This window comes from Anabas testudineus, chromosome 1 (genome assembly GCF_900324465.2).
Source record: "Anabas testudineus chromosome 1, fAnaTes1.2, whole genome shotgun sequence".
Taxonomy (NCBI): Eukaryota; Metazoa; Chordata; class Actinopteri; order Anabantiformes; family Anabantidae; genus Anabas; species Anabas testudineus.
Genome location: NC_046610.1, coordinates 21,259,975 through 21,272,110, shown reverse-complemented (window position 1 = coordinate 21,272,110; position 12,136 = coordinate 21,259,975). Strand labels below are relative to the sequence as shown.

General features: G+C 42.0%; 1 protein-coding gene across 1 annotated transcript; it reads right to left on the bottom strand.

The window, feature by feature from the left end:
- Positions 1 to 4,250: 4,250 nt before the first annotated feature.
- LOC113161230 (nuclear factor interleukin-3-regulated protein-like) lies at positions 4,251 to 7,170 on the bottom strand. Its single transcript, XM_026358703.1, has 2 exons — positions 6,726 to 7,170; positions 4,251 to 6,139 (listed from the first exon to the last, which is right to left on the bottom strand). Exon 2 carries the CDS (start codon positions 6,079 to 6,081, stop codon positions 4,810 to 4,812), a length of 1,272 nt encoding a protein of 423 aa, XP_026214488.1. The 5' UTR covers positions 6,082 to 6,139; positions 6,726 to 7,170; the 3' UTR covers positions 4,251 to 4,809.
- Between the last annotated feature and the right edge of the window lie 4,966 nt (positions 7,171 to 12,136).

The following is a 12,136-nucleotide window of genomic DNA, read 5'->3' as shown; positions in this document are numbered from 1 at the left end:
CTCTCTGTGTGTGTGCGACAGTCCCTCTCTCTCTCTCTCTCTCTCTCTCTCTCTCTCTCTCTCTCTCTCTCTCTCTCTCTCTCTGTGTGTGTGTTATTAACCCCTCTCTTTTCCCCTCCTCTCCCCTCCACCCCTCCATCTCCGTCTTCATCCCAATCCGTCCTCCACGATGTGATGCCATGTTTTATTTTTTTTATGGTTAACTTTGTAGCAGCTCTGCTGAGAGGTCACAGCTCGTCCTTCACCCGACACAGCCCAGGGTCACTGCTGCCTGTCCACATGTCCACTCGTTAGTCCACACGTCCACTCGTTAGTCCACACGTCCACTCGTTAGTCCACACGTCCACTCGTTAGTCCACACGTCCACTCGTTAGTCCACACGTCCACTCGTTAGTCCACACGTCCACTCGTTAGTCCACACGTCCACTCGTTAGTCCACATGTCCACAGGTCCACTCGTTAGTCCACACGTCCACTCGTTAGTCCACACGTCCACTCGTTAGTCCACATGTCCACTCGTAAATGCATGTTTTGTGCAGTTTCTTTTTCTTCCAGATGTGATGAATCAATCAGTAAAACCGCTTCATATAACATCAGAATGCAGCAGGTTTCTATGAATAAATTGTACTTCTGTACATTTTTACAACTTTAGTCACTTTTTTTCCAGAAGTAAATTCTTATGAGAAATAATTAACCAACTAACCTAACATACATTAACCAGCTGCTGTTTATAGTCTAAATTAAGTTTCTATGGTACCTTTGTCTTTCTTTTTTTACTGTATTAATTACTATGCATTGTCTTTCCCATAATTTTCACAATGTCAAACAAATGTGCACTATGTTATCATATTTACTGTATCAGCTGTATCAAATTCAATATTGTTTACGTTGTTTTCTTAGAGGAGTACTTGTACTTTTGTACTTACAGCATGTCTTGAGTACTTTGACTTGAGTAAAGCATTTGTTGCTTACACACTGTAGTTACGTATAATAGTAAAAAATAATAATATGATAATGATATAGAGCTCAGCTCCATTATATTGCTTAATGAGTACTTTTACTCTCACTGTCTGTCAGTGTGCTGACTTCTGATAATTCTGTTGTTCATATTGTTGATGCAGGGCTTTTACTTGTTTATCACACGTCTCACACTGTCCTTGTGTCAAATGTCAATTAAACATGAATATAATAGTATTTGAGTGTTTATATAATTGTATATAATAATATACAATTATACTATTACTGTTACTCTGTGTAGTGCAACAAAATGACATCAAAATACAACTGATTTTTCCTTCACAGCAGAACTATCCACCACGAACACGTACAACCTGTTGTGTGGCCCATTTGATATCAGGATCTCTAGGAAGGACAAACAGTGTACCTATTGTAATATGTTATGTCATAAGCGGGTAAATATAAATTCTTCTGACAGTGGTTTACGTCTTCCTCCTTCTCACAAACACAGTGTAAATGCATCCTGACTAGCTTCAGACTATCTACCATTAGATCACTGTATGTCAACCGAGTTGTGTTTTCAGTGACAGACAGCAGAGTTTAACCCTTTGTTTACATGCTAAGCTCTGATGATCTAGTTTTCTATTTTGCCTGCTTGGAATAAATCTCACATTTTGTCACAATGTGTTTTAAGATTTGGCATCATGAATAATAAATACTGACAGAGTCTGTCTTTTCTATCTCATGAATAATTCCAACATTTTCTTATTTTAGAAAACAACAACCAAAATAAAAAAAAAACTGACAATGAACTCTAATCACTGCAAATAAAATCAAACAAAAGTAGAAATAAAAATGTGCATACTATATGTATATATTCTTTGTTTAAATAATAATAATAATTCAATTTTAACCCTGCCATCAATTCTAATTTTTTTGTTTATCTACACAGGAAATGGAAGTGTATTATCAGCTTAGGAGCTTTTCTATTATCTCTCATCAACCTCATCACCATCAGAGCTCATGTGCAGCAACGTCAGCCCTGTTTCATATCAGACACACGTCCACTTCCAACCCACTTTCTCACTCACAACCCTTCCCCCTGCTTTGTCTCTGCACACACATGCATCCATTCACCACACACACACTCCATCATCACCACCATTAGACCATGTTGGGGAGACAGCGGCCTTGAACTTGTCTAGCTCCTCCCCCCCACCAGCCCCCTGTTGGAACCACCAACCCCCAACATATTCCTCCATCTCTCCAGCTGCCTCTGCATGCAGGCATTCCCTTGGCAACTGTGCTGGTGTGGTGGCGCCTGCCTAGCAACCAAAAGGCTATCACTCCTTCGTACATGGCTCATGGTGCTGGGGGGTTGCAGACTGGGCTGGATGAAGATTGATCACACACAAAAGACCTCATGCGTATCTTGTTTTTGTGGAGAAGCAGGGTCGAGGTCTAAACAATGGCTCACTGCAGCTGCAGAGGACTGGTGTGGACCTCTTTAAACTGACTCTTTAGAAATTAAAGTGGATTTGTGGTTGTAATTTCAAAGCTCCTGCCTCTTGCTTGAGTTGTGCTTTGTGGATAAAATTGATCATTTAAAGGTGGCAGTTCTCTGCTTCCATCACACACAAAAAATGCGTGCTCTGAATGTGCAGCATGTGCTACAATAGTAAGCACAAGGAAGAAGATAACCTCAGTAGTAAAACTGTGGTGAATGAATGAACAAATGTATGAGCCTGTAGCCTGTGTTGATAGAGACACTAGGCGCCACCTGGTGTAGATTTTAAAAATGGCTGAACACTGAAAATGGAAACTGAAAATACCAGTGATTTAAAAATAATTGTTAATACAGAATAATGTCATTCACCAAAGTGAATCATATTTCCAGAAATCCAGTATTCATCAGTGAATGTATTGCAGCTCTCTGGCTTCCCAGTGCTGTCAGAATATCTGCAGAATTGCACTCTTCCAGGTGTTGCTGTGTTCCTAACCTGTATCCTCCACTTCCATTTGGGCCAATCAGCCTCTAGCACAACTGCTTCAGTGCTAAAAATAGCTTTCTCACTGCTGACGTGATAGATGAGTCATGCACAGTCTTACAGTACTCCTCTCCCTGCATGTACCCCTCTCTCTCTGGCGGTGTCCGACACCCCGCAGTCCCCTTCAGCTTGGTGAGTTCAGTTCAATACAGACGGAGCGACATTGAGGCCGCAAATTAAATTCAGCTGGAAATGTAGCCAAAAAAAAGATAATAATAACTTGTGACATGTTCTCACTCCTGCACAGCTTTATCAGCCCAGCCACACTGAGGCAAACTGCAGTTTGAAAAAGGTTTAAGAGATGTTATATTGCATGTATATAACCTGCCCGTCCAAAACAAGTCACCACCTGGATCTAAATAAGCAAATAGGTAAGAGCCTCTCACTGGAACAACTATGTCTGAATACACATCCTGTGGTCGTGGAAAAGGTGTTAATCTGTTTCAGAAGGGTCAAATTATTGTCATGCATCAAGCAATGAAAACATCTGAGATTGATGACTAAAACTACTAAAACTGGGTTAAGAACTGTCCATTGGAAGAAGGTTGTGTGCTCTGATGAGTCCAGATTACTCTGTTCCTTCTTCTCTGTTGAGCTATGGGAGCATCGGGGTAAGAAGAGAGGAGGGTGAAGTGATGCACCCATCATGCCTAGTACTTACTGTTCAAGCCTGTGGGGGCAGTGCTATGATCTGGTGTTGATGCAGTTGTTCAGGTCTAGGTTCACCAATGTAATGTGTAAGAATGAGGTCAGCTGACTACCTGAATATACTGAATGACCGGCTTATTACATCAATGGAATTTTTCTTCCCTGATGGCACAAGTATAAAAAGGACAACACCAGGATTCATTGGGCTCAAATTGTGAAAGAGTGGTTCAGGAAGCATGACACATCATTTTCACACATGAATGGGTCACCACAGAGTCCCAATCTTTGGGAGGTGCTCGAGAAGAGTTTGCGCAGTGGCCCGACTCTCCCATCAATAAATGTTGTGAGATTACAGAAGCTCATTAAAATGATGCCACTGTGAATGTGTGTTGTAATCAAAGCTAAAGGCGGTCCAACAGGCATTGTTTTACGCTATCATGTTGATGGCTTAAACATATATGTGGCCTATAAACATAAACAACATAACAGCAATATCTCTAAGTCATTTCCTTTTATTCATATATTTTGTTATTTCTAAGTTAGTCATAAAAGATTCACCAGTCTTTTATGTAAAATATATTTTATTTACAAATACAGCTCACTTCAGTTACAGTTCTCGACAGTGACAACGATGGTTGTTTCTATGTAGCTTACAGTCATTATACAAACCAAATACAGATCTAGTTCATCATTACATGGAATCACACATTTAACCCATACTCAACATTTCTTGTGTTCAAAAAGTTTAACAAATATCTCATGTGGACGGGTGTATTGGTGGGACACAAGAGTTATGAATTATAAATGTGCGTGTATCTAACACATTCTTCCAGTGTTTCTGACTGACCTGTTCAGTCAAGTATGTAGATGTTCAGTGGCTTTAAAATCAGCAATAATCCAAGGGCACGGTGACTGACATGTGAAACACCTTTATTGTCATGTTATTTTAAAAGTGTTTTCCAGTAGTGGGGTGTTGACTATCGCTGGACGAACAAATAGACTACTGATACTGCGGCTGTAAATATAGTTTGACATTTCAGACGTGGCGGTTTACACCAGTTCTGTGTGGGCAGACTGTGAGATTGATGATTTGGAAAGATTTCATGTGAAATTTGTTTAATAACTTCCTGCTAGAGTGATTCTCATCTCCACACATCTTACACAATCTTGGAGCGCAGCTGCTGAGAGAAGAGCCTCTTGAGCTGAGCTACTTCCTGAGACAAACAGCTGATCTGTGACCTGAGACTGTTGTCCTCTGTCATATACTTGGGGTCCCTGGATGCCTGCAGAGTGGAATTACAATATCCAGACGATGGACCTTGACACTGCTGCCCAAGTGCATCACAGGCCTCATCCCTGGACCAAGGAGCCTGGCTCTCTGCCTGACTGTGACTGTCGCACGCCGCCTGCTGTTGGCTTCTCACCTGGATGTTTGGCCCCACTGTGGCTACAAGGGGTCCATTGTGTCTGGTATCAGAGGATGGTGACATCTCCCCTCCCTCATTGCTCCCACTGGGGCCTTTGAAGCGGAGCTTGTGTGGGAGGCTCCTCAAACCTTCAGGTGAGTCCTGCCTGTTTATGAACGGACCCTCATTGACCTCCAAGGGACTGATGTGGGAATCGTAGCTCTGCTGCTCCTCCAACAGCTCCCTCGGAGAAGGCCCACCGCGGTCGCTTAGTGTGTCATCAAAAAACACAGGGCTGCCCATATTAGAGCTGCATGAAGTGGAAATACCTGACTCCTCGGATACACTATGACCTGACAGAGGCCCACCTCCCCTCTGTCCATAGATGGCCCCCTGCTGCGGAGGGTGAGGGTGCATGTGATGGGTGCTGAGGCCAGGTTGTGCACTGAGGTATGACTGGGGTGCATCATTGTGAGGCTGGTAGTAATGTGTTGTACTGGGTGGGGGTTGGCCACAGTAGGACCCAGCAAGTGGCAGGATAGAGACGTCAGATGGGTCCTTGACTAGGCCGAAGCGAAACTTGAGAGCCAGCAGCTCGGCCCTCAGACGAGCATTCTCCTCCAGCAGGCCCAGGACCCGTTTCTCCAGCACCATGTCATTGGCTCGGCGCTTTTCCCTGGACCGTTTGGCTGCCTCATTGTTTTTTCTCCGCTTGTCCCAGTAACCGTCATCTTTTTTCTCATCGGGGATGAACTCTCTCTTGCGGCGTGAGTTGTTGCAGTTATCTTCATCGCAGCTGCTGCAAGCCTTAGCTTCTGCGTTGGCGAGGTTTTCCTTGTGTTTCAAGGCAAAGGTGCGACCCAAAAGGGTTCGAGCCAGCTGGCTTGTGGAAGTCAGGATGGACACAGCTTCATCAGTGAAGGACGCAGTCCCACCAAGAGGCCTGGAGTCCAGTCCCTCCGCACCCAGGAGTGAGGGCGCTGACATGTCCTGGATGACTGCTCCCACAGTCTGAGCTGTCATGTTCAATCACTTCAGGGAGCTGCTGGGTCTGGTAGAAACTGCGCTGTAATGGCGCCACCTAGTGGTGTAAAACACAAACACACGATGACCTGAGGATTTGTTGACAAGGTTGCAAAACATTTAATCTCCAGTAGACTGCTGACTGTAGAATGTTTCTTCTAATAATAATAATAATTTAATTAAGCTCATAAGAAAATAATTATTTGCTCACACTGAAGCTACATTGATGTATTATTGTGATAATCCATTGTCGAATTTGATACAGAAACTGTAAAACCATGTGCAAATTTGTAAAAATCAATTCACCTTAAAAAAAAAAAAAACATTAAGAATTGATTAAAAATTGATTTTGAAGTTTATAAAATTGCACATTTATTTGAAAGAGTTCGCAAATGCAATATCTGTATCGCTATTAATCTTTTCATTAAACTGAAAGCATCCTAAAAAGATAATTGATGAGCCATAAATATCTTCTTAAAATAAGATCAGCCTATAAAAGCCAATGCTATATACACCAATATCTGATTTAAATGTGAATATATATAATTATAAACCTTCTTAGAAGCCAATTAAATCGATCTTTGCACAACTATTGCTGCTATTTATCATGTGACAATGAAAATAGAAAAGACGTCTCACTCACGGAGTCAATCAGCTGCACAAACTGTCTCCTCAGTCAGACGCAAGAAACGCGCGGAGCTCCGCAGATCGTCTGGATGTTTCTGCTCCTCAAATGCTCCGCATCCCTCTGTCTTTCCTTCCCCCGCTCATCGGTTCAGCCAGGGTCGGATCCTCACCCCGGGTGACCCCCTCTCTCTCTCTCTCTCTCCTCCTCCTCCTCCTCCTCCTAACGGGAAGCCGGTTGAGTCACAGGAGGGGAGACACAGAGAATAAATAGGAAAAATCCAGGGCTGCTGTCAAAATAAATCCCAACCTGGTTGTTTCAGTAACATTATTTAAACGTGGCTGCAATTGGCAGAGGAAGGATAGAGACAATAAACGAGATTAGGGTTTAAAAATAAACTGTAAGTCGCACTGTAATCCTTCAACCAACGTGAACTGGAAATGCAGCAGATAGTCTGTGCTGTGACTTGCAGCACAGACACCAGTCTGCCACACTTTTATCTGTCAAAGTGGACATGTGATGTGTCTGTGTGAGATGCTCAGCCAATGACAGCCTCCACAGCCTACAGTAAATACCTGCACTACTGTAATTGGCCCTAAATGGCCCCTGGAAATTCACTTCAGACCACCTCTACTGTACTGAGGGTTACACCAGTTACAACACAAATCCCTGTAGGATTAATATCAGATCATTGTATTATGGTTTTATAGCTTAGTGTTTAGGTAACTCAGACAGAAACGTGAACATGAAATACAAACAAGAGAATAGCAGACTGAACAAGCAGGTTCTTGTAAAGCACTATACAATACTTATTAGAGACGCAGCCACGCTACATATTAACGTTGACAATGCAAACATGCTGACGTTAGGTAAATGTTTACAGTGTCAGTGGAGCATGCCTGGGGATCTTTAAAGTTACTAGTCTGCATTGTCTGGGCCCATTTCATTAGAGGTCTCTGAAAAGAAACGTGCACGGTTGATGTTGAAACATTTCCCAGGAGAAGCGAACACTTTGACCTGTGGCTGACGCTCACCTAGATCAGTCAGATTCCTTCCCCCGCTGATGATGAATGTCTGAGCAAAATGTGAGCACAAATGTTCCCAAACGTTATTGACATGTTTCAGTGTGGACCACAGTGTCAGATCAGCCAGCAGACTGACATTGCCACTAGCACGACTAAAAATAGTCGCAAAATCGAATGTCTTATTGGACTGCCAGGACGTCACTGCAGAGCCACTCTGAACGCCTCTACGTTCTTAAACAAGGATTGTACATTTATGTTTTTTCCTGGAGGACATGTTGCTTTAGTTTGTCTTTTACCTGGTTTTAAAGTTGTCACGTTAAACCTTCTTCAATCATTCAATAACCAGTGGAAGAAATCTCAGTGTACAAATTCTCTCTACTATACTGTACACAGGTCAGAAGGAACTTAGTGAATTATGTAACATGTTTGACTCTTAAAATATTCATTAAGAAAAACCAGAATAACCCTCCCACTGCTAATTAGTGGTTTGGGTTATCAGGTTGCAGTGAGACACTGATGATCTTCACAGGACATAGTGTTCATTTTTTTCGCTGAGACTGTATTTCAAGCCGAGCATGTTTCTTCACACAGTGGTAACCACTGCTAATCCACTTAGCAGCTTCTCTACGCCAACACGTCCAAGTTCTCTTTCAGTTTTTCTCCTCACTGTGTCAGATTGGATCATCCAGTTTAACAAGTTGTCCTCGTTTGCTCTTTGCAGGTGAGCGCCCGTAGTAAGCAGTTCAAGGTAACAGAGTTACATGGAAAATGTATTGTGTACGTGCTCGCTTTGTTTCTCTGAAAACACTCCACACGTGATTGGATTCTGATTTCGGTCACAACATTGGAATATCAAAGACACCATCTGTCACTGCCAAACAATAAAAAAGTGCCACTGTGTCACTCACTTTGTTATTGAGCGCAAAAGAAGTTCATCACTGTGTTACTGCACCTGTGAGTGTATGAACCATGTGACATGTGCTGTAAATGTCTAGTGTATAGAGAGCCACACAAAGTGTGTGACTTGAATGCCAGTTCACAGTGTGAATAGAAAAGGGAGCCGTTATGTAAGACACACACAGAGCGAGTGAGAGCATGTGAGGACTGCTCGCGGCTGGAAGTTCAGTTGGGGTGAGGTTGCACAGAAAAAAGGAACATTGTTCCATGAGCGTTCTGCTGGACAGAGATACTTCCTACCCGCACATGGAAATGCTTCACACTGGACCTCTGTCCCCCTGTCAGCCTCACCAGTTTCTCCATAACAATGCAGCAGCGCGAACCCCTCGTCATTTCATGAATGTATGTGCGTCCTCTCTGCGCTATTCAGTGACAACAGTGTCACTGTGGACCTGTGCCCGTGACCCTGACAGATCAGTTGGAACATGTCGGTGTACAGCTGTGACCTGCGGAGGTGCACACACACTCAGAGAAGAGGTTGGGGGGCAATTCTGAGAAAGGAAAACTGTACTGTTGTCCTAGGGTTCACCTGAATGACCTGCCAGCAAATTAGGTTAAATGACACATTCTGACTTCAGTTCCCGCCTCCGTCTTTTTTTTTTTAAAGGTTATCTTCTCTGAAAAGTATTTCCCAGATATGCTCATAACCATGGGCACTGCACATCAAAAACATCTTAATAAGACATCATCATGTGTACTATTTGCCCTTAAAAACATTTTTTTAAAAGAATATCATAATGTGGCTATGATTATTTAACCTGGTTCCAGTTCAAATCAAATTATTTGTTTTTGTGTTTTGCTTTGTTTTATATTGAAGTATTATTTTATTGATGCTAGTTTGGTACTGGTAGTAGTGTGTATTCTTTTCCACAAGGCAAACATTAGGGTCAATATTGGTTAAACATTTGAACTAAATGCTACCATCAACATGCAAACATGCTCATGTGTTACAGGTATGATGTTTAACTGGGCTCACCATTTAGGTTTAATGTGTTAGCATGTAAATAAAATTAAACAAATAAAAGATAATGTGTTAACATGCAAACAAATGAATAATAAAGAGTGGCAAATTACAAACAAATACAGCTGAAACGAAGGGATGAACATTTTGTTTGTGTGACAAAAGTTTCATAATTTCATTTCAACATGTGTTTGAAACAGAACAATGTGCTTCAAGTGTAGACTGTCCATTTTAACATAAGGGTTTTGTCAAAATTACTGTATCAAGCATGTAGGAATTTAAAATCTTTATAAATAGATCCCATTTTTTGGGCTGTAGTAATTAGACAAACTGCCTATAGTCTGGACCCCATAGATATGAGCCCATGCTGGTTGTCTGTCTCTGTGATAGACCTGTGGTGACCTGTCCAGGGTGTTCCCCGCCTCTCGCCCAATGACAGCCGGGACTGGCTCCAGCCCCCTGTGACTCTTCAGAGGCGAAGTTAGGATAATGGATGGATAGATGACTGTTCCTGATCTTCACAACTGCTGTAAAGAGGGTTTTTTCACCAGGGGAAGAATTTGTCTGTCACCCACCACACTCCTCCTGACTTCATTAGTGTGTCCTAGCAGCTGATTTGGCCTCACCTAATGTTTGTACAACCACTACTTTACAGCATGTAATATTTTGTATTCTTCTTTTAAAGTGAAGAAGACATTTGGCATGACAGGTGCAATAATCACAGAGATAAGTCATAACTCTCCTGGTACAGTAAAGTATGTCAACACACAACTACTGTACAAACACTAAATAAAACCTTTGAACATCAACTCTGTCCCTCCATGAAGGTTGGTGGTGTAACCTCAGTGGACATGTTCCACTGACAACGTGTCCACTCTGAACCATGGATTATGTAACCAAGAAAGTCACTCACTTATAGATGATAAATATTCTGCAGATTGGTGGAGGGAGCAGGAAATGACACAGTGAGAGTATTTTAGGATCATATTAAATATACAGATACCAGCAGATTGGTGACATTTTCTTAGCCAACTAACCACTACAGTCAATATTATTTTTTCATTTTGCCTCTGAGAGGACCACTAGTTCATACTGAAAAAACCTTTTTGGAAATTGTTTTTTGCACTGTGCAGCACTGAGGCACTGTGTTTTCTAAGTGTGTTCACTTTTTCTGTCTGTTTCATGTACACAGCAAGTAGCAAATGCAAATCAACATTAATGACATAAGATATTGTACATCCCTGTCAATTGTTTATATTATTTCACATATTGAACGATGTGCCACAACAATTCTTTGTGTGAATTTGTTTTTTCAAAATGTCCAAAAGCTGGCTTTGACATTTGCTTAAAAGAAAGAAAATGCATTTAACAAATGACATGTGACTTTAATAACATACTCAATTCACGTTGCCTTTACTGTCGTCATATTTACATCTAAAACAATCTTTGCACCTGTGGCAGAAAGATAAGTGATTGAGCAACAATGTCAATATTATATGTTACTTTCCACATTGCAAGCTATATCAACCTCATGTAGATTACATTAAAGGGGACATGATCAACTCTGACTTCATGGTTTATTCTACTATCTTGTTCTGTTTTCATCTTTGTTCTCTGCTTCCCGTTTGTTATGTTGGTCTGTTCCAGCCTGATTGCTTCCAGCTTAAAAACACCTGTACACCACATTTAACCTGTTTTTTTGCTGGTGTCTTTCTTCATTTCTCAAGTCCCCCACTTAAAATATATGTCACAGGTTATAGTAAATAAGATTAGGGTTTTATGGACACATCCACGGGCCAGTACAGAAGTCCTCGTGTGTTCATGTGCTTCATTAGATCCTCAAAAAAAAAAAAAAAAAAAAAAACAAAGGCAGAAAGCAGCTAACAGCGTGCTCTCAGAGCGAACAGTGGCCTTGTTTGACTTTGTGTGTGTACGCTTAGGTTCAAATCAGGAGAACCAGCTCACCCCCTACCCCCCCCCCTCTCTCCCTCCCTTCTCTCCCTGCTTTTAACATCCCTCGATCCACTTGGACTCACAGTCCCTCTCAACTCAGTCTCAGTACTGCAGCAGCTTTTACCACTCTAATCCTCATCCTGCTTTTGGACACCAGGCCAACATTCCCATTATGTGAGGTTATGCAATCGAAAACAAACAGTACAGTTGATAGCGCCACACACGCATTTCTAATTTACAGCAGCATACAGGGAATCAGTTACACACAAGTCAAAACATCTGGACAAGCTGATGCTCGGCAAGATTGTGTTTGTTCACGAATATGTTCAGACAGATGTGTCCGTGTGAAGACTGGTATCCGTTTTGTCCTGAAGTGGCACGGCTGAATAATGCAGAGAAAATCAATTTGTAGATATGGCCCGGAGAGACACAGCTCCTAAAAGACAAACACTACAGTATTCAGTGCACTGGAGTCTAACTGTGTGCTTGACTTTGACTGCAGAGGTTTGTTTGCTGAACTGAGGCAGCTCTTCT

Bases quoted from the DNA above. Each gene is read 5' to 3' on its own strand.
- LOC113161230 (XM_026358703.1), bottom strand. From the start codon at position 6,081: ATGACAGCTCAGACTGTGGGAGCAGTCATCCAGGACATGTCAGCGCCC.